The sequence below is a fragment of the Plecotus auritus genome, assembly GCF_963455305.1.
Source record: "Plecotus auritus genome assembly, chromosome: 2".
NCBI classification, from domain to species: Eukaryota; Metazoa; Chordata; class Mammalia; order Chiroptera; family Vespertilionidae; genus Plecotus; species Plecotus auritus.
In genome coordinates, this window is record NC_137771.1 from 152,968,137 (window position 1) to 152,993,907 (window position 25,771).

A 25,771-nucleotide genomic window follows, 5' to 3' on the forward strand; every position below is an offset into this window, starting at 1 on the left:
GGTGAAGCCAGAAAGCTAATCAAAGCAGTTTCAGGGTGACACAACTGGAAAAAAGGAACCACTAAAAACTGTTATAAAAATTATCTGGCATGATATAATTAGAATATAAAGAATAGCAATTCCTTCAAGAAAGTATACAGTAATGACTAAATATTATTCACCTGTTTTAGGAAGAAAGCTGTGTATCAAAGACCGCCATATATAATATATTCATAATATTATGTTCATTAACTTGGGAGTTACCACCAAGAAACTACTCAATTGGCATTAAGAAGCAATATATCACAGATGCAGCAGGTTCCAATTTCATGCGTCTCAATAAAACTTTTAAATATGCTAAATTTAAGCAGCAAAGTACAACAAATAATTAAATATGTGGAAAGTGGTTTCAATGCAGTTCTGATGGTTCTATGGTATTTAGTTCTACATTAAAACATTCTAGACCAGCCTTGGGCAAACTATGGCCCGCGGGCCGGATCCGGCTGTTCTATCCGGTTCTCTTGCTCTCCCCTCCGCTCCTTTACTTTGAATTTATAGTAGTTCACACAAACACTCCATCCATGCTTTTGTTCCGGCCCTCCGGTCCAGTTTAAGAACCCATTGTGGCCCTCAAGTCAAAAAGTTTGCCCACCCCTGTTCTAGACAGTGGTTCTAATTATGGATCAGTAAGCCAAAGAGTAATGCATGTGGCTTCAAGGCCTTTTTCACTCTTTCTAAAATGTTACATGAAAACACAATCCTCAGCTGATTAATAGAAGTATCATATAAGATTAACATGCTCAACTGAATTAAATTTCTGTGGCTTAATAATAATTAAATTTTTCCTTCCATCCCCAGAAAGAAAACAAAAACAAACCACCAACAACTCCTGTGTATAGAGGTTCAATCACACCTGTCTAATTTTATGGTGCTCCTTAAATAGCATGTATCTTGAGATTAGTATACATTCATCCATTGTTCCTTTAATACATAGTTACTGAGTACCTACTATGTGTAGAAACTGGGGTAGGCACTGGAGAGAGAATGGTGAAGAAAGAAAATTATATGAATTATGACAGGTTTTGGAAAGAGAACAGAGCACCCTGAGAGTTAATAACGTGCAGAATAATACAGAGTGATCGGTCAAGGAAGGCCTCTCTCAGGAGCTGACATTTAAGCTACGATCTGAAGGATGAGCAAGAGTTAGATAGTGGAAAAAATTACCAGGCAGATGAAGCTGTGGCTTATGTGGAGGTCCTAAAGGCCTGAAAAACTAAAAAATGTTAAATGCCTGGAGCACAAAGACCTGAGGAAAACTGTCTTGAGATGGGGTTACAAAGGCAGATAATGGAGAAATATAAGTGATAAACCATTCATATGAATAAATAGTGCTTTTTGTCGTGTTATTTCTCAAGGTTATTGCCATCACAATTTCCATTCACTTCAACCATATGGTCTTATATAATGAGAATAGATTTTGAGGCCAGAAAATAAAAACTGTAACTCATTCAGTTGATGGCTATGGAGAGATGCCAGGGTCTTCAAGCAGAGGAGTGAAAGCAGACCAAATACCTTTCTCTGGGACAAACAGGCTTATTAATTTCTATGACCAGTTAAAACTACTAAAGACAAAAAGACTTCCAGATAAAAAGACTGTAAGATAAAAATGAGCGATTTTTACTTTTTTTACAACTCATTTGACTTGCAGATACTCAGTAGGATATTTTCCTTCTGCTTGAAATCAGTTTCATTTTCTGAATAAGAAATGCTATTAAGATTTTTTTTTTCAGTATCCAGGGGTATTGTAAGTATAAATGTTTGAATTCAACTCTGATTTGAAATAAAGACTCAGATTCCAAGGCATTTTCCTTAGAATTCAAACATTTTTATTATTCATGGAAATTTCAAAAGCCTAATGTTTCTCTTTTAAATTTACTGAAATCAATAATGATCAATTTAGAGACATGGTTTTTTTTAAAATCTTGAAGCAGCATAACTTTTAAAGTGAATATTCAGTTTTCTCTGAAAAAGTTACACAATCACTAAAGACCAATGTTCCAAAGGATTTAGAACTTGATAATTGAGTAAAATCTTTAATTTAAAAAAAAACTGAAAGTTACTATTTTATCTAGATCTTAAGATTACCAGATCTAGAATTTGACCTTCTCAAATTATGCATTAAATAGCCCACTGTTTTATTACTAATATTTTTTCTTACTGCAAAAGAGATCTTTAACTCTATACCATTAAAAATTTTATCAATCAAAACATCTTCACTGTATACTTAAATGAGGAGAAAATGTTTATGTTTAAGGATTGGGATAAACTTTGATAATAAAAAAAAAAACAGGTTATATAGAGAAAATCTAGCTTAAGTAAGAATATCAGGACTCTGCACTTCTTTTACCCTATTGATCTCATTTGGAGAAACAGTTTTTAAAACTCCATAACACAAAAGTACAACAGACTTTCTGATGTTAATTTTCTAGGGCTTTTACTCAGAATCCAAGGAACTGCTTCTTACATAGTTGTACACAGTAGTTGGTATTTTTCCAATAAAATAATGCTAAATGCTATTTAAACCAACAAAAGAGCTAAAGGAAACACCAATATATTTCTAGTAATAAAGAGAAACCAGAAAATTAATACAGGTAAATGGGGGAAGGGGAATGAGCTACATAATATTGATATCATGTTGTCTTTAAAACACATTTTAGCCCAAAATTAACTATGTAAGTTGATTATAAGTGCAAAATGAGAAGGAAACAAAAAGGACTCACTCATGTTAAAAATCATTACACATAATGTGTGCAGGTCTTTTTCAAAATTATAATGTTGTTTTCTCTAAGTTTGTACCAATTAAAGAAAATCGCCTTACAATTTTCACTTTACTATGACCATATCACAAGATACTATAGTCTCCATAAATGCTGTAATCTTGAGAGGAAAATCATCTATTGGATCTTTCACAGGAAACTTACTTTATTCACTGAATAAACCATGAATGCATGCTGTGCCCTGAGCTGGTGAGTGATACAACTGCGTAATATTTTGCAACTGAAGAAGAGTCTGCCTTTTGTGTATCACTTGTTAACCTACATGAACTATCAACACCAGACATGTTTCAAGGCTATTTTTATTTTAATGGTAAGAAACAAATGTTTTTTCTATTATCTTCATATTATTTGTACAGATGAAAAGAAATATGTACTTCTACAAAGAATAAACTAGGATACCTTTATATGTGAATTTATTTTCCTATACCAAATAGTTCTAAAAACTAGCTTCTATCTGAAAAAAGTAACTGTGAAGTCACATTTTACAAAAATTATTTGTGAAAATTGAAGAGTGAATTTTGAATTATGTTAACGACTACTTTTTCACAGTGAAGAAAATCTCTAGTAGAGCTGTGGAAAATTACTTACTCTAAGGCACACTGGGACCCAGAAAAATTTTCATATTCTTAAAAATATAACCTAGTTCCAGATGAACTTTCAACCACATGCAATAGATTGTTGACATATTAAAATACATGGTGTACATTCTGCTCTGTCCAAGCTTCAATGACCTGCAGTGAATTGGAAACTTCCTAAAATAACATCTAATTAAAATTCTTTACAGTAGTTTGAGATTGTAATACGGCAAATAAAGTCCTTCTCTCTCCTTGTTTACTTGCCATCTGTCTCTTAAACGTCAAGTACTGAAAATGCTACAAGAATTCTAGTTATTTTAATCCCATATAAAGAGCTGTTTTAATTTTAATCTCACATAAATAATTTTAATCCACATAAATAAAGTAAATAAAGAACTGTTACATAATAGAAAATTATCAGCAACATAAGATAGCCACACTGGTCTTTAAATGTATTGGTTACTTTGAGTGACTAAAGGAAAACACTGTTTGCCTTCTTGTGTCTCATATATAAAGCTTTATTTCCCAACCTTAATATCATGTCAAAAATGTACTAGGACCACCATGCTGCACAACTCCCTGGAGTGCCAATTCTCCTAGGAAAGCGTAAACGTGTCAAGACAGATCTGCTAGCCCACCTTCTCTTTGTTAATGGTTTCTAAAAGTGGAAGATTCACTCCATCAAGTCCAGGAGCCCCGTCCTCTGTTTCAGATGGTACCATCTTCCTCCATCCCTGATCAAAACAATCTATCATGGTTCTTTGTGTCTAAAACCAACTCTCAAAAAATGGAACATGAACTTAGGAGAGTCCCCAATCTTACCATAATGAATTAAACTGAATTTTATTATGTAAGATGAGCTATCAAGATAAATTAAAAAGAGTAATTCAAGGAGGTTTCAAAATTAGTTTACAGAAATACCTTGAACATACCACAGAGGCAATGTGAATAAAAAAAGAGTATATGGGGGAAATAAGAGATCAACTGAAGGACTTGTATGCATGCATATAAGAGTAACCAACGGATGCAAAACATTGGGGGGTGAGGGCATGTATGGGAGTGGGGTGGGAGCGGGGGGCAATGGTAAGATATTTACACATATAATACCTTAATAAAAATTTGAAAAAAAAAATAATAATAATAAAAAAGAGTATACAGGGTGGGGCACAAGTAGGTTTACAGTTGTGAGTAGGCCAAACACAGAGTTTACTCTTATATTATTACTTATTAATTACTAGAGGCCCGGTGCACGAAATTCGTGCATGGGGGGGGGGGGGGCCTCAGCCCAGCCTGCACCCTCTCCAATCTGGGACCCCATGAGGGATGTCCGACTGCCCGTTTAGGGATTGGGCCTAAACGGGCAGTCGGACATCCCTCTCACAATCCAGGACTGCTGGCTCCCAACTGCTCGCCGGCCTGCCTGCCTGCCTGCCTACCTTCCTGATTGCCCCTAACCGCTTCTGCCTGCCAGCCTGATCATCCCCTAACCACTCCCCTGCCAGCCTGTTTGCCTCTAACTACCCTCCCCTGCAGGCCTGGTCACCCCTAACTGCTCTCCCCTGCAGTCCTGGGTCCCCCCCAACTGCCCTTCCCTGCAGGCCTGGTCGCCCCAACTTCCCTCCTCTGCCGGCCTGGTCACCCCTAACTGCCCTCCCCTGAAGGCTTGATTGCCCCCAACTACCCTCCCTTGCAGGCCTGGACCCTCCCAACTGCCCTACCCTGCTGGCCTGATCGCCCACAACTGCCCTCCCTTGCAGACCTGGTCCTTCCCAACTGCCCTCCCCTGCTGGCCATCTTGTGGCGGCCATCTTGTGTCCACATGGGGGCAGTCATCTTTGACCACATGGGGGCAGCCATCTTGTGTAGAGTGATGGTCAATTTGCATATGACTTTTATTAGATAGGATAGAGGCCTGGTGCACAGGTGGGGACCAGCTGGTTTGCCCTGAAGGGTGTCCCAGATCAGGGTGGGGGTTCCCTTGGGGCATGGAGCGGCCTGAGCGAGGGGCCTGTGGTGGTTTGCAGGCCAGCCACGCCCCCCAGCAACCCAAGCAGAGGCCCTGGTATCTGGGATTTATTTATCTTCTATAATTGAAACTTTGTAGCCTTAAGTGGAGGCCAAGGCAGGCCAGGGCAGGCAGAAAGCTTGGCTTCCTCCATTGCCGGGGAAACCCAAGCCTCGTCCTCTCTCTGTGGCTGCAGCCATCTTGGTTGGGTTAATTTGCATACTCACTCCTGATTGGCTAGTGGGTGTGGCTTGTGGGTGTAGCAGAGGTATGGTCAATTTGCATATCGTTCTTTTATTAGATAGGATTGTATTATTTTCCATACAAACAGCTTTTAAAAAACACACCTACTTTTGCACCACCCTGTATATCTTAAGGATCGATTTCAACCTCCAAAGTTATAAAAAGAGAATAACTGTTTGCCAAATATATTAAAGCAAGTTTTAGTACTAAAATATGGCCTGGGAAAAGGATGGATCAAGGCCAATCAAAATGGTAAAGTTGAGATTACTGACATCCCACACTAGTTAACTTATAAAAACACAGAAAACCACCCCCACCTTGGTATAGTGAGTCAAAACAAACTGCTGACAAATCTTCACAACTATGTGAGGGGGCGCAACAATAATACACAGTGAGAACACACATGCCTCTGTTTTCCTTTAAAGTCTGTTTCTAAGTCTGCATGGTTGATAAAAAAGAACAGCCATTCCTTTCATTAAAAGCCCTGTCTACATATTTAAAATGTCTCAGATGTCCATGCTCCTGCTAAAAAAAAAAAAAAAAAAAAAAAAAAAAAAAAAAAAAAAAAAGAAAGAAAGCAGCATATATGGCAAAATAATACCTGATTCTACCCTCCAAGCTTGCCTTTAAGAAAAAGAGATAGCAGTTAAGTAAATACATAAATACAAATAAAATGTTAGCTAAAATCTGAAAACTAAGTTTCAAGTTTAGAAATTCTTATCTGTTGTGGGGAACCCCATCAATAAGAACACAAGAGGCTTACACTAATAAGCCATTTTTTATTTGTGCACATGTACTTATGCACTCTCTGAGGAGTCGTAAATGCTATAGCGACCATCTGCTACACAGCAAGCTATAAAGAGGATAGAGCACCTCCGTCAATAATACGTGCCAGATGAAACCAGACTATTCATGTCGAAAGCATAGATTTTTTGGAGGATTCCCCAGTTGCTGAAAAGTCCTGAGTATTCAGAGTCATAAATACAACATAGCACAAAAACAAAAACAGTCTTTGAAGAAATGTTAAAATAAGAATAAGAGGAAGTGAAAACACTCATAAGAGCTCAGAAGGAGAACTAATCTGTCAGGAGAGCTGTGAAATATGCTCATTACCATGCATATGTTGGGGGAATAGGCAGGATGGTGAATTTTTAAGGGATGTATTTTATAGGTGTTAAGGGAAACCACAAGGACATTCCATTAAATAAGTGCTTCCAAATCGTAGTAACCACCAGCTTTATCCAAAAATATCACTACATTAAAGACAGCTTGTATACACATAGAATTAAGAATTATTTTAAAATATAATTCTCTAAATAATGGTACTAGCGTGTTTTTTCCTTCTAAAATCAATGGCCCTCATGGCCAAATCTGAAGAAGCTGATATTCAAAGTTAACCTACAAATCCTAAAAGGTAGCCTTTGGCCACTTTATTGGACATTTTCCCATGTAACACTTTCACTTTCTCCTGTTTCTAGGTCCTAGTAGACAATAATCAAGGAATAAATCAGGTTTTTCAAATAATCCTACAGCAATTCTAGAGAAATAATCACAGATTTTTATGAGTGTTTGCCAACTATGGAATACTGTTCTGTATACTGTGGATACACAGGAGCAAAAAGTGGCTTTTGTCTTTAAGGAATTTGAGACATTAAAAATGACTTTTCTTACCGCCATTTTAAAAAGATAGAAATATTTGATAATATATAGTTTAGTGCCACATAATTGCTATAGTCTGAAGAAAAAGAGATTTTGGCTAGAGCGATCAGAAACTGCTGAAACAAGATAGGGATGGGGACAGAGGGGGAGTTTTGGCTCTATCAAGAATAAGAAGGATCTGCATAAAGGGAGGCACATAGAAAAAAAGAGATAAAATCTAATGATAGTGATTATGCCAGAAACTTTCAACCTTTTTCATAAACTAATTACTAAAATTCTGCAGCACACCAAAAAATATATTATATATGCTGTCGCTCTGACAAAAAAAAATAAGTATAATATTGATTCATTCATATTGGGCGACTATTGTATTGCCTGTTGTCAGTTTTGTATTTGACAATCTAAGGGAAAAGGGATCAGTGCCCTTGACTAAACAGTCAGGTATTGCACGTTTTAAAAATTCTTGTGGCGCACTAGTTGGAAAATCACTGGATCAGGCCAATCTGAAACGGAGAGATAAAGAGAATTTCAATCCTTCTTTTCCAACAACATTCCTTCAAAGGCCTTACAGAAATTTATCTTTCTTGGAGATTCTTTAAAATAACTTAAAACTGTGAGTGGATCCCTGTGATGATAGAGCAAGCTTAGTAAAGTTCTGAACGGATCCAGGATTCCAGTCCCCTCTGTGCCACCTCAATGATCCCTCATTACTATGTATATAAAATATAATTTGACTTAGCAATTCTAAGAGCAGGCAGGTTATCAGAGATGGCTAGGGTATTTTTTAAAATGTGGCTACTCTGATCTCAACTGGTAAAGACAGAGGTACTGTAGGAAGTCAGGGGTCTGTACTTAACCATTAGGATTAGAATGCATCATCTGGTCCAGGGACTATGTAGGGAAGCACTAGACCAGATGACCACCAAAGACATTAGTAACATATCTTGTGTTCAAAAAAAAAACCTACGAAAGAGTTTAAATTTACTGAATTTAAAAATTATCGTATTTTATCAGAATACTGACAATAAGATAGGAATTGAGGGTCTAGGGGGACTTTAGCTCTCAATCATTGACTACTTGTCATTAACTTTTTATTGCCCTTAGAGCAAGCATGTCAAACTCAAAGGTAAACATGGGCCAAATAAACAAGGTTTAAGTTTATGTGGGCTGCAAAAAAACAAAAGCTTCAATTTTCATAGAAATATAGGTTTATTTCGATAGAGACATGATGAATACAAAGGGCTGAAATAAATGAGTAATCCTTAACATAAAATAATAGAAAATTTTAATTAAAATTAGTATTTTTCTTGAACATTAACTTACCAAACACTGAATAACTGCACAAATTAATGAGCGTAACACAAATAAACCTATTTTTCTTGTTCTCCAAAAGCAAAATACTTCTTGTTGCGCATACCAAACAAGTCAGTCCAAGACTAATGACGTGGCAATCGGCTGCTAAAATATTCGCTGCTAGTGCGTAAGGTGTATAAGGGAAATGAATGCAATACAATTACAGTAATCAGTCGTTAGTGAACATTGTAGTTCGTTATTAATAACTAGAGGCTCCATGCACTGGTGGAGTCCCTTGGCCTGGCCTGTGGGGATCAGGCTGAAACCAGCTCTCTGACATCCTTGAGGGGTCCCGGATTGCAAGAGGGTAGTTCTTGGGTGACGTGCCCCAGAATCAGGCTCCCTCCTCTCTGGTTTCGGGTGCGTCACCCTAGAACTGCAGTTGCCAAGTCACAGCAGCTCAGCAGCTCCTGGGCTGAGCATCTGCCCCCCTGGTGATCAGTGCACATCATAGCTACTGGTCAGATGGTCAGACGGGCAGACGGTCGAACAGTCAGCAGTTTGCTTACGTTTTTATATGTATAGATTATGTATAATGGGATATTGTAAAAATTCAGTTACGAAATTTTTATTAAAATGTTTCCTACATTCCATTATATTGGCTGGGCAACAAAAATATTCGTTGTGGGCTGCATGCTGCCTGTGGGCTGCAAGTTTGACATGCTTGCCTTAGCAGGCGTCCTCAAACTACGGTCCGCCGAGGGCATTTATCCAGCCCACCGGGTGCCGCTGCCTGTCCTGCTTAGCAGCCAACTCATCCCGGGCCCGCAGTGCGCATAGGAATTTGTTCATAGATGTTTTTTTTTAACTATAATCCAGCCCTCCAACGGTCTGAGGGACAGTGAACTGGCCCCCTGTTTAAAAAGTTTGAGGACCCCTGCCTTAGAGGATCACATTGGTCAGTAATTATAAAGCATTACTTGCAGAAATAGGAGAAAAAAGAAAATCAAAACAAAGAAAGTGTTTATAAATGCCAAGTTCCTAAGACTGCTGTAGATTATATCAATAGTGCAGAGGTCAGTAAGTTATGCAGTCTCTGTGGCAACTTCTCAGTTCTGTCATTGTAGTCAGAATGGGCAGGTATCTGTGGCACTGAAATTTTGTTTGTTTGTTTCTTTCTGGATCTGACCCACAGGTTGTAGTTTACCAAGTATTAATAAAATGGAAAAAATTATGTAATACATTAGCAACTTCAAGATTTCAGATGCTTTATAAAAACAATTTTTATATATCCAACTGTGGGGAGAAGAAACTAAAGTTAGAATTTTATGGGGAAAAACACTCACAAAATTTGGTAAGGAGACTGTTCTGTTTCTTAGGCCTTGAATCCATGCAAACCTCCCTTAATCAGATAAATGAGACCTGGCTGACCAGAATGCATTCATTCTTTAGTCAAAGTAAAGGTTTCTGAAATTTCTGGAAAAGGATAAACCTGACAGCTTCATATGCTGTCACATTCACAGAAAAATCAATATACCTTATTAAAAAACCTTTAGAACAAAAAGTGAAGTGTTTGCACAACTGCAAAATAAGCTAACATTTTGTTTCCATTAATATATTGGGGGGGGAGTATTTAGGTAATCTTTTCTATTAAAGGAAAAAAACTCATCTAGAGAAGTTAAAAGGTTAAAAAATCACAGGCAAGGTTTCACACACATACACACAGGGCAGGGCGAGGCGGGAGGAGGAGGGAGAGAGAGAAAGGCATGCTTGAGAAATGGAACTTTAAATAGTACTGAATTTAATATATAGAAGCTGTCTTGTTAAAAAAAAAAAAAAACAAGCTTGCATTTACTGACCATTTGACATATAATACTAATACTGGTGTAATGAAGATGAGAAAACACACTTCATTTTCACAAGTATAAAATGTGCTAAGTGTTCAAATGAGTCCTCCCGAAACAAACTTGAAAAAGGGTTTACAATGCCGACACCTTCAGACACAAACAGCTGCAGGCTCAACTGGTAATGAGACATCGCTCAGAAATATGTCACAGGTGATTCCTGTCAAGTCATGCAACCTCCACTCAATTTAGCTTCTCTCAATAGAAAATGGAGTATTTACCACTCATCTCTGAGGTATAGACATTGATAACAAAGATAATGATGTAATTCTTATCAAGCAAAATTCCACTCTTCCTAACCTACGAATATTTTGTTTTCCATTATTTGGGACTACACATAAGTTTACAGCAGTCAAAGTTTAAAAGAGAATGAGGTAATACTCAAGGGAAAAAAAAACACACAATTGTTTTCTCTTTTAAAGGATAATGAGTTTGAGATAAAACTGCCTTAGTATATTTGTGGCTTCTTTTATCTTTGAATATTTTTTCTCCCTAGAAAACCAACAAGAATAGAAAAAATTTACACTCAATCGTTTTCACTATTGTTCTGGATGTCACCTTTTTTTCAGGCTTGAGAAGACTAAGAGGAATCAAGCTGGCAGGAGCAAGTCCGAAGAGAGGTTCCAGGGCAGCTTTTCAATCAATGATAAAAAGAGGACAGGCATATGTGGTGCTACCCGTCTTTCCTCAGTCTTGTAGCCTTAAAAATACAGAGCTGCAGCAGAAAGTCTACAACCATGTGGTTCTAGAGCAGGGGTGGGCAAACTTTTTGACTCGAGGGCCACAATGGGTTCTTAAACTGGACCGGAGGGCCGGAACAAAAGCATGGATGGAGTGTTTGTGTGAACTAATGTAAATTCAAAGTAAAAGAGCGGAGGGGAGAACAAGAGAACCGGATAGAACAGCCGGATCCGGCCCCGTAGTTTGCCCAAGGCTGTAGGAAAAGCCCAAATACTAAGCAAGGGGACTGCAAGATCAGAAAGACCTTGGGTGTCTCATAGCACCGGTGAGAGATATACAGGATGGGCAAAAGTAGGTTTACAGTTCCCGGTATGGAAAAGACATGTAGGTTATGATTATTACAACAGCTTTATACAATCAAAAGAATGTCACAGTGCAACTGTAAACCTACTTTTACCGACCCCATATATCCCTAAATATGTAAGCTACTATTGGTTAGGTATCGTTACTTTTATTTTTCTTTATTAAGGTATTACATATGTGCCTTAACCTCATTGTCCCCCCAACCTCCCAATCATGCCCTCACCCTCAGCCCCTGTTGTCTGTGTCCCATGGGGTATTGTTACTTTTAGCCAAACGAATTCCTAAGTGATACAACTTACTTACTCAATCCATGTTGATAAACAGTTGTAAAATTTTGACCATCCAAAATTTAGATTAACACTTTAAGCCAAGAGTTGGCAAACTATGGCCTATAGCACAAATTTAGTCTAACACATGGCTTTGTAAATAAAGTTTTATTAAAGCCATTCCAATTCATTTAGATACTGTCTATGCCTTCTTAACTACTCTAAAAACAAAGTTGAGCAGTTGCCAGAGGCGATCTGACAAAGTCTAAACTATTTACTATCCAGCTCCTTATAGTTTGCTGACCCTGTGCCATTTTTAGAAACAATTATTTACTCTTGTTTAAACTAAAAGTCTTGAATTGATTCTCTGAAATCTTAATTTGAAGTCATACTTAAAATATTTATCTTATTATTAGAGACACAAAAAGTGAATGTGAATGTACCCTTTTCTATATGCCATCACCACAGAAAACACCTCCCACCTCTTTTTTTCATTTGCAATACAGAAAACTTTGTAAACAGATTTAGTGGTGATGATATAAGTCATAATTAAATATTTTAATTAATTCTCCAGAGTTTATCACAAAATAAAAGAATGAAACAGAAATTCTTAATCAAAGATAATCAGGGCTATTAATATTACAACTTTTAATTAAATGTATATATTTATAGCACTAATAATTTCTAAAGATATAGCATTTTATACATTAAAATCAGTAAGACTGTCATAACAAATTACTTATAAATTAACATATGTAAAATTTTATTATTGATAAAAGTTGAACTTTCTATGCTTTTCAATATATACATAAAATTAATGGATAAATTAATGCACCATGCTTTTTATTATAAACCTGAAAAAAATTACAAAAATATTTAAGCCAGAGGTCTTTCAAAAAGAATAATTTTAAGACATTTTGTTTGGCATTATCTTCTACCAATCGAAGTTTTCATACTTTCGTGACACACACTCAAGTTTCAATTTTCTCCCCCTCCTTCGTATAAATTTTACATTACCATATTTGGTCACTTAGAGTGAATTTTGTCTTTTAAAAAGATTTTTTTTAAAATATATTTTATTGATTTTTACAGACAGGAAGGGAGAGGAATAGAAAGTTAGAAACATCGATGAGAGAGAAACATCGATCAGCTGCCTCCTGCACACCCCCTACTGGGGATGTGCCCACAACCAAGGTACATGCCCTTGACTGGAATCAAACCTGGGACCCTTCAGTCCGCAGGCCGACGCTCTATCCACTGAGCCAAACCAGCTAGAGCTTAAAAAGATTTTTTAAAAAAATCCTAACCACCCTACCTATGAATGTGACCTTATTTGGACATAAGATCTTAGTAGACATAGTAAAGTTAAGATAGGGTCATTATTCTAGGCCTGATCCAATATAACTGGTATTCTTGTAAGAAGAGAGAAATTTGTTTTTGTTTTATTTGTTTGTTTTTAATATGGAACGCTTCACGAATTTGCATCTCATCTTTGTGCATGGGCCATGCTAATCTTCTCTGTATCGTTCCAATTTTAGTATATGTGTTGCTGAAGCAAGCACAAGAAGAGAGAAACTTGGACACATGCAGAGAGCAGAACACCAGGTGATGACAGAGACTGTGAAGTTATGCTGCCACAAGCCATGGGATGCCCGGGGCCACCAGAAGTGGAAAGAGTCTTGGAAGCACCTTTTGATCTTCAGTGGTCCAACCAAACAACACAGGCAATCTCAATCTCTTTATTATTTGAACTAGAAGCCCAGAGCATGACATTCGTGCCCTGGGGATTAGGGGGGTAGGGGGTTTGCCTCAGCCCGAGCGTCCCGTGCGCATCATAGTCACCAGTCATTCCGCTGTTTGGCCGATTTGCATATTAGCCTTTTATTATATAGGATTCTGTAATGACCTCACATGTGAATCTTGAAAACTGTACGTGTTTAAATGCAAATTAAAACAAGATCTGAAGTTTTAACTATGAATTTAAAGATACCAAAGATTAATATTAAAAACAGGCCTAGAAAAATAAGTATTTCTGAAGCACTGTATCGCAAAACAGGACAGGACTAAATTTTTATGACCTGCTCAATTAGTGCTTGATGCTAATCTGTTTGGATTTCTGGAAACTTCACTTCTTCGTTAAATCACTGGAACACAAACACACACACACACACACACACACACACACACACACAAAGATGCTTCTAGGGCTAGGATTTCTAAGCATTCCTCAGGGCTATAGGATTATCACTGCAGCTTGTCTGTTTTATAAATATACTTTAATTTAGTTTTGTAAGAAACTGCCAAAGGAGCTTTCTTTAACTAAATAACAAATCAGCCACTTGAAAGACATCAGTCATCAACCTTCTCTGTGGGAGTATTATTATTATGAAACTAAAAACAGGCATTCTTTCTTAAGTGCTTTTGGATTTTAATTATCAAATTTGAATGTCACCAGATATTTAGTGAAAGGAAAACATCAATTTTAATAAGCTGCCTTAAGACTGAAAACATAAAAGGTATTCAACCATAAAGCCAAGTTCACTTGAGTCTTGTGAGTTGGCTTACAGTAATACAATAGTTATCACTCTCAGGAATTTATAAACATTTGATGAACTCTATGCTGCAAGAAAAAAAATTCTCCAATTTTAATATCAAAGTATCATGTGTGTATAATATATAATTTGACTTGGAAGGAAATTAAATGCATTGCAATAAAAATTTTCACAGCTAATAAACCAGGAGTTGGGGGATGGTATTAACACAGGACTGAAAAAAAGTAAATAAAATAGCAAATAAATGGATTAAATGTAAACATTTTATTTAAAAACAATGGATTTAGTTTAAAGTTATACCTAATAACTTGTATTCTTTTGTATTTTGAAATTGTACCCCAAAAAGGAAACTGCTGGGGAAACCACTTTCACTTTTTACTTACATGAAAATCAACAAGAAAATTACTTTGTATCTGGTTAGCAAAGAAGCATTGCTATTTAGCCATGAAGTCTTTAACAGATTCTGCAAGTTCTCACCTGCCCACTCTCACAGACTCCCTTTGTTTAATTTGACATTTGTCTAAATAACTTTTTTGTGGCCTCTACTTTCATAGTGTGTTAAAGAAATAAGCTCCTTCATTTCCAAACTTTAGAAAAGTATATTCACATTTCCCAGATGTCTGAAATATGAATAAAGGCATTCTTATCAAAACTTAATAAACTTTTTACTCATTAATGATAAATCAATGTCAGGAAGATATTCGCGTTTTCTAAAGAAAATTTCATTTCCTACCTGGCAGACACACTTCCACTTAAAAGGACTGACTAGTATTTGTCCTCTGAATCCAAGTTATAGATTGTCATTTTAAAATATTAAAAAGTAATATTTTCATTCCTCTAATATTCTGCTAAAATAGAAAAAAAAAATGCCTAGGATACAAACAAATATAGAAAAAAGTTAAATAGTAACTACTATGTATGTTTACATTAAAATACTTGTGTTCAAAAAAACATCAATAACCTATTTTGATTTATTAAAAAATCATTTTTTCTACTTGCACTTATCCCATGAAATGCAAAAGAACTGCAATTTTCACCATTTGTAAATTTAAAAAGAGAAATAGACTAGGTTAATTTTTAAAATGTAAAATTATTTTTAAAAAGAGTATAAGCCATTCCCTTTCTGTATAATAAATGATATTTCATAAATATCATTCGCTAGTGCACAAATTATTTAAAAAGAAAGACATAACCCTAAGATTAATTCTCTTGCAAATAATTATTGTGATAACAAAAACAATATTTTTACCATAAACTTACTGAATTTGAAAAACTATAAACTGATGTAGCAACAGCAGCATTCATCTGAAACAAACTACAACTTCCTTTTATGATGTCGAATGAAATATGTGAGCCAAAAAATATGGTGAATATCCAGAAAATAACTTAAAAGCTGAAAAAACAGATTGGAGTCAGGAAACCAACAAAGGTCACAAAGACACTTGGGGCAGAAATGGCCTCAGACCGTGAGATTGCTGTACTCGGTTCAGCAGCACTCTTTCCTCACTTCCTGCTCCTATGTACAGAGCTGCCTAGGAAAAAATGTGGAACTATGTGACACTACAAACAAGGCCATTAACCTGTGAGGTCCAAGTAGTAATTAAAACTATTACATAAAGCCCACATTGTGCAAATAAGTCAATCTCTTTATGTTGTTAAACTGAAAACTCATGAGGAATTTCAGAACTACTTCGATGACCATGTAACCAGCATGTTTTGTGTTTATACAAACATAAATATTTAAATTAATTCAACATTATTCTTTGGCCAAAGCAATGTTGTCATACAGTGGTATGAGTAAAGAAAGTAGGCTTGTTTGCAGCTTTGTGTGTTGCTGTCACTTTTATTATTATTATTGTTGTAACTAATGTTTTTGATTCAACTTTCAACTGAACCATGTATCTTTAATATGTCACTTCCACAATGTTTTTGGTACACTAACTCATAAATTACAACACAGATATAAACAGCAAGCCAAGTGATCTGTAGTCCTTTAGCAGGAAAGGCATTTTATTAATGTAACAGGTTATACATTTTCCTTTCTTTAGCCAAATGGTCAGTGGAGAAAAGATTTTTTCCTGAAAGATTTTAAATAAAGGCTATCCTTTTCTAGAACTAATTTTTTGATGTCAAAATACTTGTAAAAAAAATCTTAATTGGAGTGAATATTATTATACCAACTATACAAACTATGATTTGTTTCTACATGTGCACAAGAAAAGGTCCAGGGCTTTGAAATGACATAAAAAATAACACAACATCTGTGTGTCACTCTCTGGCACAAATATTTTAAAAGCCTTTATTTTCTTTACAGATAGGTTATCAAACACAGAGCTATTTAACACCTCAGTCAACTTTTGGTTTTGTTTCAGTGGTTGTAAATCAGAGTGTGGGAGGGCGAAAATGGGTTGTAGCACTCTGATTCACTGAAACAGTTCTAAAATATGGAAAATCTGAATATTATTAGGCCATCACCTCTGGGTGTTCTTAAAAACAGTGCCAAACATCAGGCCTTGCAGAGCCTGTGATTAATACATTACTTTTTATATGAAAAAGTACATTTTATTATTAAAATGGTCATCTGATGAAACTGCCAGTCAAGTCACCAAAGAAAGGTATCTCCATCAGTGTTAACATTTGTCAGCGATCACTACCGTCATACCCATTTGTTTCTGCTACTAACACTTTAAGCAATAAGTTTGTCATCTTCTCTGTGCTTCAAACTATAAATTCCCCCTTCTCACAAGATCCCTCACCCCTACTCCACACATATGCACAAAAACATTATGTGTGCCAAAAATCACTGAATTACTCTTCCAAAAAATACCAGCTCAGAATGGTTTAGACCAGGGGTGGGCAAACTTTTTGACTCGAGGACCACAATGGGTTCTTAAACTGGACCGGAGGGCCGGAACAAAAGCATGGATGGAGTGTTTGTGTGAACTAATATAAATTCAAAGTAAAGGAGCGGAGGGGAGAGCAAGAGAACCAGATAGAACAGCCGGATCTGGCCCGAGGGCCGTAGTTTGCCCAAGGCTGGTTTAGACACTCAGCTGGAGAAGCACTAGCTCAGGGAGAGGTTCGATTATAAGTAGAAAAAAGAAAAAAAGAAAAAAAACATGGAGGAAAAGTGATACTAGAGAAGGAAAAGGTTACTGTAAAAGTCGAGCAAGGCATGCAGCCTGCCTCTACAGAAGTCACTATTCCACCTATTCTCAAAGCAAGAAGCTTGCACTATGTGCCTTAGGACCTATTTCAGTAGTAAATAAATGTATCTATACTTTCTACCTCTTGCCTTCTATACAGGAAATACATTTTGTGGCATTTGCTATATTTATCTTTCTATTTGTTTGTATTTTTATCACATATATGTTAAGTTGCTTTAAAAATTCAGACTACTCATATTTTCACAATCAGTTAAAGCAGAAATAGTTCAAAATTGATACATGAATTTTACCCATTTGCCCTTACATTTAAAGCATCTACACAGTGTATTTTTGATACAACAGGAACATTAAAATAAACATTTTGATTCATATACTCATCTAGCATAATTTTCTCCAATAAAGTACTAAATCACTAGAGAAAATACTGGTTTACACAATGAACTCCAAATTAATATTTCTACTATAACTGTCCTACATTTTTAACCTAATAATACTAAGGTCCTCAGTGACATCATTTGTAGAATTAAAAATATATATATATTGTTTAGGGAATTTATAATATTCCCAATAATTAGTGTATCATACATGTAACAGCCATTTTACTAAATAGAATACTCTATTGCCTAACAACTATAATCATTTTTTACAGTTTCTTATATATTCTATAGAAAAAAATGCCCAAGAGCTCCCATATACAATGGCACATTTCAGCCTCAGTTTGCATTTGGAATCCTAAGGGAATCTGGAATTGAGCGTAAAAACATATTACTACTATAAGAAACCTAAGTCAAAAATCTATGTCCTTGTTACAATGGACCAAGAATAGTCCATTATGATGATTAGATATTTATCAAATGTAAATATCAGCTGGCCACAGAATACTATCAGAATATGGGACATGGATGACAGTAAAATCTAACTAGGAATGCTAGACAAGCACAAAAACTAATAAACTTGGTCTTAAGGTTGATTTTAGGAGAATGACAAAATTTAGACACTTAAAAGACAGAACTTAAAGAGTAGTATCAATATAATCAGTTAGCATTATGCAATATATCATCATCTATAGAAATCTACACACAATCAACAAAAATTTATAGAGTCCCCATGATATGCTCCTACACAAAAAGTCACAAATATAAAAATTTATAAATGAAATAGTTGTTACAACTAATGAGTGAGCAAATGTTTCAAGTTACCATAGAAGATGTAAAAAGTGGGATACAAGTTTACCACATTACATATTACTACAACCAATTAAAACACTGTGTCAACTCAAATTCCTGACCTAGAAGTTACACACCTTCTCACTGTCCTAATACCCTAAAATGTAAATTTTAAGGGACCAGGAAGAATTTCAGGGCTACTAAATCTGAATAAGAACTATAAAGATATTTCTAGAAAAACTTAGTTTTATTAGATCAATGGTAGAACTACGAAGTGAAAATACAGTTTTAAACAAACATCTGGCATCTCACAATCGTGACCATTCTTAAAAGGTCTAAGAAGAAACAATCACTACGATACATCTCTACCTTATTTCTGGCTCCTTCTGGCAATCCAAACTGCCCTGGGCAGTCCTGGGGAACAGTCTTAGAGCTTTAAGCTAAAAGGCAATTGGAAGATTTACCACCTTCAAGATATGTAAACTGTGGTCCAAGAATATTAAGTGATGAATCTACAGTTATATAATTGGCTAGACTACTATGATTATGTTAGGTTTCATCACTAATTTAGAGAGCAAATTATGAATAAGTAAATCTTTATGCCATTTTACATTTGGGAGAGGGTTTTCCTATGTTTAAATTAGTTTTATTCTCTCTGGACTATTTGTTTTTCTGGTATTTACAGATAAATTCAGAGTCTGCATACCTAGGTAAATTAATTTTCTCTATACAATCATATGTTTCATTAGGCTAATTTTTCCAACCTGAAAGAAACTTTAGAGGTTTCTTAGAGATTTTTCTATATAGAAAAGAAAAATAAAATCCACAGTGGTTATCTTAAACTGAAATTCAACTTAACTATGTTAAAACATTATATATTTTAATTAATACTGTATTTGTTTTTCAGTTTGAAAATCTAAGTAAAGTAGCACTATCAGTGAATATTCCCAATATATTTAAAATATCCTAGAAATCAAATGATTTATTATATTTTTTACTTGGTTTAAGGTAGATCATAAAATTTAACATTAAATTAGCCAAACAACAAAGCTTTATTGAGGAGTCTCTAATTCAAAAATTATGGCCACAAAATAAGGAGTCAGTTGATGTCTCCTCCACCCTAGTCCAGTTTCTCACTTAATAGACAAGTATGAGAATGGAAGCTACATCTCTCACCCACATCTACCACACCCACACATTCAATCAAGACTCCATCTTAAAGACAGTGTTTCCTATATCAAATGCTGGTGGATGTGGAGCAATAGAAAACCAGTAGCAATGTAAAACATTACAGCCACTTCGGAAGACAGTTTAGGAACTTCTTACGAAGCTAAACATAAGCTTACCATAAGATCAAGCAATCATGCTCCTAGGTATTTACTCAAAGAGCTGAAAGCTTATGCCCACACAAAAACCTGCATATGAATAATTACAGCAGTTATATCAATAATTGCCAAAAACTGGAACCAAGATGTCCGTCAACAAATCAATGAATAAGCAAACTGTGGTATACCCATGTAATTAGTATTACTCAGTGATAAAAATAAATGAGCTACCAAGCTATGAAGACATGGGGGAACCTTAAATGCATATTGTTAAGTGAAGGAAGCCAGTCTGAAAACATTACATTATTACATGCTTTCAACAATATGACTTTCTAAGAGGGTTAAACCATACTGAGGAGCAAAGGGCATTTTGTAAGCAGTGAAACTATTCTAAGATGATACTGTGCTAGAAATTACATGACATTATACATCTGTCAAAACCCACAAAACTGTATCCCACAAAGAGAGAACGCTAATACAAACTATGAACTGTAGTGAATAATTCTGTATCAATATTGGTTCATCAACTGTAACAAATGTACCACACTATACAAGATATTAATAATAGGAATAACTGCATATACGAGAGAGGGTACTTTCCAAGTAATTTTTCTATAAATCTAAAACTGCTCTAAAATGTAATATCTATTTTAAAAAATCAGAACACTCTCACAAATTAGCTATTATCACAAATTTTTGTAAAACTACAAGGTCTAGATAATGTGAAAAGTGAATACACAATTGAAATATTTCCCCAAAGTAAACACATTTTGACATTTATGCTACCTGTGAAACAAAAAGCAACATAAATGACCCTAACACTAAGAAATAAAATCTGAAATAGTCTTACCTGTCCTGTGACTGCTCCTCGTACATCCTCTCCTTGCCTTCTTTAAAGAGTCTTATGGCCCGCTTTGACTTTTTCATTAGACTATCAATGTAGATTTTAAAATATTCATTCTCACTAAGTTGGGCAAGTTTCTGGTTGTCATCATATTTATTCAATATAAGTCGTAAATGCTGATATGTATCAGGTAAAATATCAAGTATATATGGTGGGCTATTTTTCAACTGAAGTTTGGGATTTTGGCACAGTCTGACCTAAAAAACAAAGACGAAAGTAAACATTTCATATGAACCACAAATACTTACTTTTATAGAGAAACTTAGTAAACTATGTACTATTTCTTCACTTCCCATAGTATGAATTTTGACTTTAAATTATTAACACCAGTCTACAAAGAGTTGACAAATATCTGTATCTATCTTAATACAATTAAAACCTATTTCCTTCTCCTATTCAGTTTTTTTTTTTTATTGAATTTATTGAGGTGACATTGGTTAATAAAATTACAGGCAGTCTTCAGGTTACGTTGAACTCGACTTACGTCATTTTGTGGTTACGTCGTCATCTCCCATTTATATAAAAAAAAAAGTTCCGTCATTTAGACGTATGTACATATGTACTTTATGTTTTTTATTATTTATTTACCACAAGTAAAGGTCAGGAATTGTTATCTTCCTTTTAAATTTTTTTTACTGTTTCACTTCATTACTGCTGTGTATGTGCTCCATGTGAGTGACGTAGGTGCTTATGTAGATGGGTTCCGACTTATGGTGAAAATCGCATTACATCGCATGTAGGAACGGATCTCCGACTTAACCTGAGGACCTACTGTACATAGGTTTCAGGTGCACAATTCTATAGTACATCAGCTGTATACTGTATTGTGTGTTCATCACCCCAAGTCAAGTCTCCTTCTATCACCATTTATTCCTCCTTTACCCTGTTCTACCTCCCACCAACGCCCTTGCCCTCCGGTCACCATACTGTTGTCTGTGTACATGAGGTTTTTTCTGGGTGGTGTTTGTTTTGTTTTTTTGCTCAGTTTTATTTTGGTCATACCTTTACTTTCAAGTCCTAAAGTTTTCATCCTCTCTTCTACAACGTCTCATTATTCATGGCTTAATAGAACTCCAGGGTATTAATTATTGCATACCACTAACATTCTCTTTTTAAAATAAAAATGAGGAAATGAGTCTCTTCTGCTTGTAACCAATGTCTCATATCTATATATTATTTTACTATAATGAACTCCTAGGTAAAATGATTTTATAGATTTTAATTAATATTTTATATATTGTTCCTAACCCTAGGGAGAATAAAACGTAAGTGCAATTTTAATAACTGAGTTATTAGGTAGTAAATGGTGTCAGGTTAGAACGAGTCTTTTCCACCTCCCCAGATTATCTACCATGCCTATAAACCTGTGTTACAGTATAACCACTCAGTCATTCTATCAGGTGCTGCACAACCACTGGGTGTTTAGGGCTGCCTGCAGAACTGAAAATACCTTCTGCTAGCAAGAAAAGATAGTAACTCAACTAGTACATTCACTTTCACATGTTCTTGTGACAGGGTATAAGGAACCACCCGATTATTTAATTAAATCATTGGGAATTGCATAAGATCATACATAGAGTGAACTTGCAAAATGTACACATACAGGCACATTTACTGAAAAGCTAATGAAGAGTAAACTTGAGGGTCCCTCATACACCTGGCTCTCTTCTAAGGCCTTCATCATCATCATCATTATTATTATTATTTTGTAAAATTCTCAAGAGCAAGACATTTTAAACACAACTGGCTAAGACTGCCATCTTTTTCTAATATGACTTTCCTTCCATCACATATATCCTTCTATTGGTTGGCAATGGAGTAGCCATGGGCATTTATGGAATCTGGCTATTTAGAATTTGGGCTGGAGATACATTTAGTTTAGCTTTAGTGAAAGGTACATGTGAAGTGCACAGTTACTTCTAGAATTAAATTACTGCCAGCAGTTGTAATAAAAGAATGGCTTCAGTAATACTTTAAGTGCCCACAATGCTGACTAGCCCAGCATAGGAGCAGGAAGGTCCAGGTCAAATCGGGTCATCACAGTGTGTCCAGTGGTACTCACAACTGTGGACAATGTAAGAGAATCAAAGTATAAAATGTACAGAGTGAAAATTCCCTAATGTTTGTGAATTTCTCATACTTTTAAAGTATGACTTGTTGTAACTTTATTGTTCAAAGAAAATTGACCTTCATATCCAATTTTGTATTTACACTTTTGTTGTTGTTTTTTAATTAAAAGGACCCCTCCAAATTTCAGATTCCGCAAAACTTGCATCCACTGCTGGATACTCATAAAAATGCCTGGGCCATGCCGAAACCGGTTTGGCTCAGTGGATAGAGCGTCGGCCTGCAGACTCAAGGGTCCCAGGTTCGATTCCGGTCAGGGGCATGTGCCTTGGTTGCGGGCACATCCCCAGTGGGGGGCGTGCAGGAGGCAGCTGATCGATGTTTCTCTCTCATCGATGTTTCTAGCTCTCTATCCCTCTCCCTTCCTCTCTGTATAAAAATCAATAAAATATATTTAAAAAAAAATGCCTGGGCCAAATAGAAAGCAGTTGAATAATAATACTTTCAAGAACCACAAACAAAAAAACAAGGAGCCCTGGCCAATGTAACTCAGTTGGTTGGATGTCATGGCGTGCACCAGAAGGTTGCTGGTTCAATTCCCAGTTAGGGCACGTGTCCAGGTTGTGGGCTGGATCCCTGGTAGGAAGCAACAGATCGATGTTCCACACTTGACATCAATTTTCTCTTTCTCTCTCCCTCTTCCTTCCTCTCTCTCTAAAAATTAATTAAAATTTTTAAAAAACTCAAGAAGACAACAAATTTAAAAGAGTACTCTTAAACTTATTATCTCTCTTGCTTTTTAAAAATAAAAACCATATAATTTTTTTATGGGGAGAAAAATCTTCCTCAAACTATCAAGCATGAGCCTCTAACTTAAGACAACCATTTGTCACATTCACTGAGAGCATCTTTATATCTTCCTCCTCTTTGTATACAGTGCCCAAAGCAGAGTTGTCTAGCATATAGTACAGAACTAATAAATGGATATACAGATGACTTGGTTAATTAATTTGGAATACCACATACCATATATATACATAAGATATATATAAAATACATAAATAGTACGATTATATTACTTCCCTGTTTTCATGATTAAACTACACTAATATTCAAATCAATAACCCAAAGGTATAGGCATAGTTTAAATGTAAAAACTGCCCTAAAGCCGAAACCGGTTTGGCTCAGTGGATAGAGCGTCGGCCTGCGGACTGAAGGGTCCCAGGTTCGATTCCGGTCAAGGGCATGTGCCTTGGTTGCGGGCACATCCCCAGTGGGAGGTGTGCAGGAGGCAGCTGATCGATGTTTCTCTCTCATCGATGTTTCTAGCTCTCTATCCCTCTCCCTTCCTCTCTGTAAAATATCAATAAAATATATTTAAAAAAAAAAAAAAAAACTGCCCTAAAATCTGAGGAAGTCACAAATATGTCAATGATTTAAGAAATCCTAGTTGAAATAAGATAGCTTTTCAATTCTTAAAACTAAAAAATGGTATCAGAAGTATATACAAATTTCAAAAATATCTCTACCAATATCCTCCAGGAGCAGTTTAATTTCAGCACATAAAACTTGGTACAACATGTTACAGTTTAAAAAATTATTAACTTGTAGTTAGTGGACTGGTCAATTGCAAATTCATTTTCTCTATTGTTGAATATTTTAACTGATAAATAAAAAATTTCTCCCAGGTACTTTTTTCAGACATTCCAAATAAGTGTTCTTTAATAGATTCTTTTAAATGTTACACATTTTTAATTAACTATTATCTACCTAATCTTTTTCTCATTTGCTTTATTTAAATTGTAATTCTCTCTGGGAATTTATTGTTTCATTCAGTAATATTGTTTGAATAACTACTATATACCAGGTACTAAGCTTTGTGCCAGGAAATTACAGATGATTAGAAGATACTTCCTACCTCAAGGAGTCTGGCAGAAGAGACCTAGTTCTCTATAATTAACTTAGGAGCAAGGCAATTCTGCTCTAAGGGATCTTAGTAAAGATCCTGTCCAATCCATTCATTTTCAGATAAAGCAACTAAGAACTACAAAGATTAAGGGACTATTAAGAAGTCATTAATCCAACACAAGAGCCTGCATCTTCTGAATCTCAGGCTGATCTTCTTTCTACCTATATCATAATTTAATTAGTATCAGACATATAATCAATGATCCCTGGCTAAACTCATTTACATTTTTATTTTATTCCATTTGCAAATTTACATGAACTTCGGGACCCATTTTTTAATTTTACAAACCTTTGTGTCAGGCATTGTTTCAGGCGCTAGGGAATATAGAAAGAAAGAAATCACAGATCTGTGAGTTTTGTGGTGAAAAGGACTAGTGGCTTAGAAAAGAATTGCAGGAGAATTTGAGCACTGCAAAACAGGAATGTATGAAGTGCTACATGGGAGCGTTAAGAAAGGCATACCGAAAATTGTAAAAGGAATATTCCAGGCAAAGGGTGTGCAAAGGCTTGAGAGGAAGCAGAGTGCACAGTGTGTGAAGAGCAGAGTCAATGCACTCATTCAAAACCATGGGGACACAGAAAACCCATGGGTGAGTGGTGCAAATAGATTTGAAATCGGCTAGGTAGAGTCAGTTCATCAGGCCCTTACAGGTCACACAGTTTTCTAAATTTGCACTGAGGAACATGCAACATACAGTGCTGAACTACCATATGCTGCTGAGCATGCAGTTCATCAGGTGGATTAGTATTAAATTCTGATTTATGACAGCTTCTGCCGAAAATGAATAACCCTACACCAGGACTATGCCTTCTAAAA

At 35.7% G+C, this 25,771-nt stretch overlaps 1 protein-coding gene across 4 annotated transcripts in view; it reads right to left on the reverse strand.

Annotated features, from left to right (window-relative positions):
* The window catches only part of CBLB (Cbl proto-oncogene B), a 246,417-nt gene that overhangs the window by 206,484 nt on the left and 14,162 nt on the right, over window positions 1-25,771 (reverse strand). For all 4 annotated transcript variants that reach the window (XM_080654165.1, XM_080654163.1, XM_080654164.1 and 1 more), the window contains exon 3: window positions 20,866-21,116. In XM_080654165.1, coding sequence (XP_080510291.1) covers window positions 20,866-21,116 — 251 coding nt within the window. The remainder of the gene's footprint in view (window positions 1-20,865; window positions 21,117-25,771) is intronic.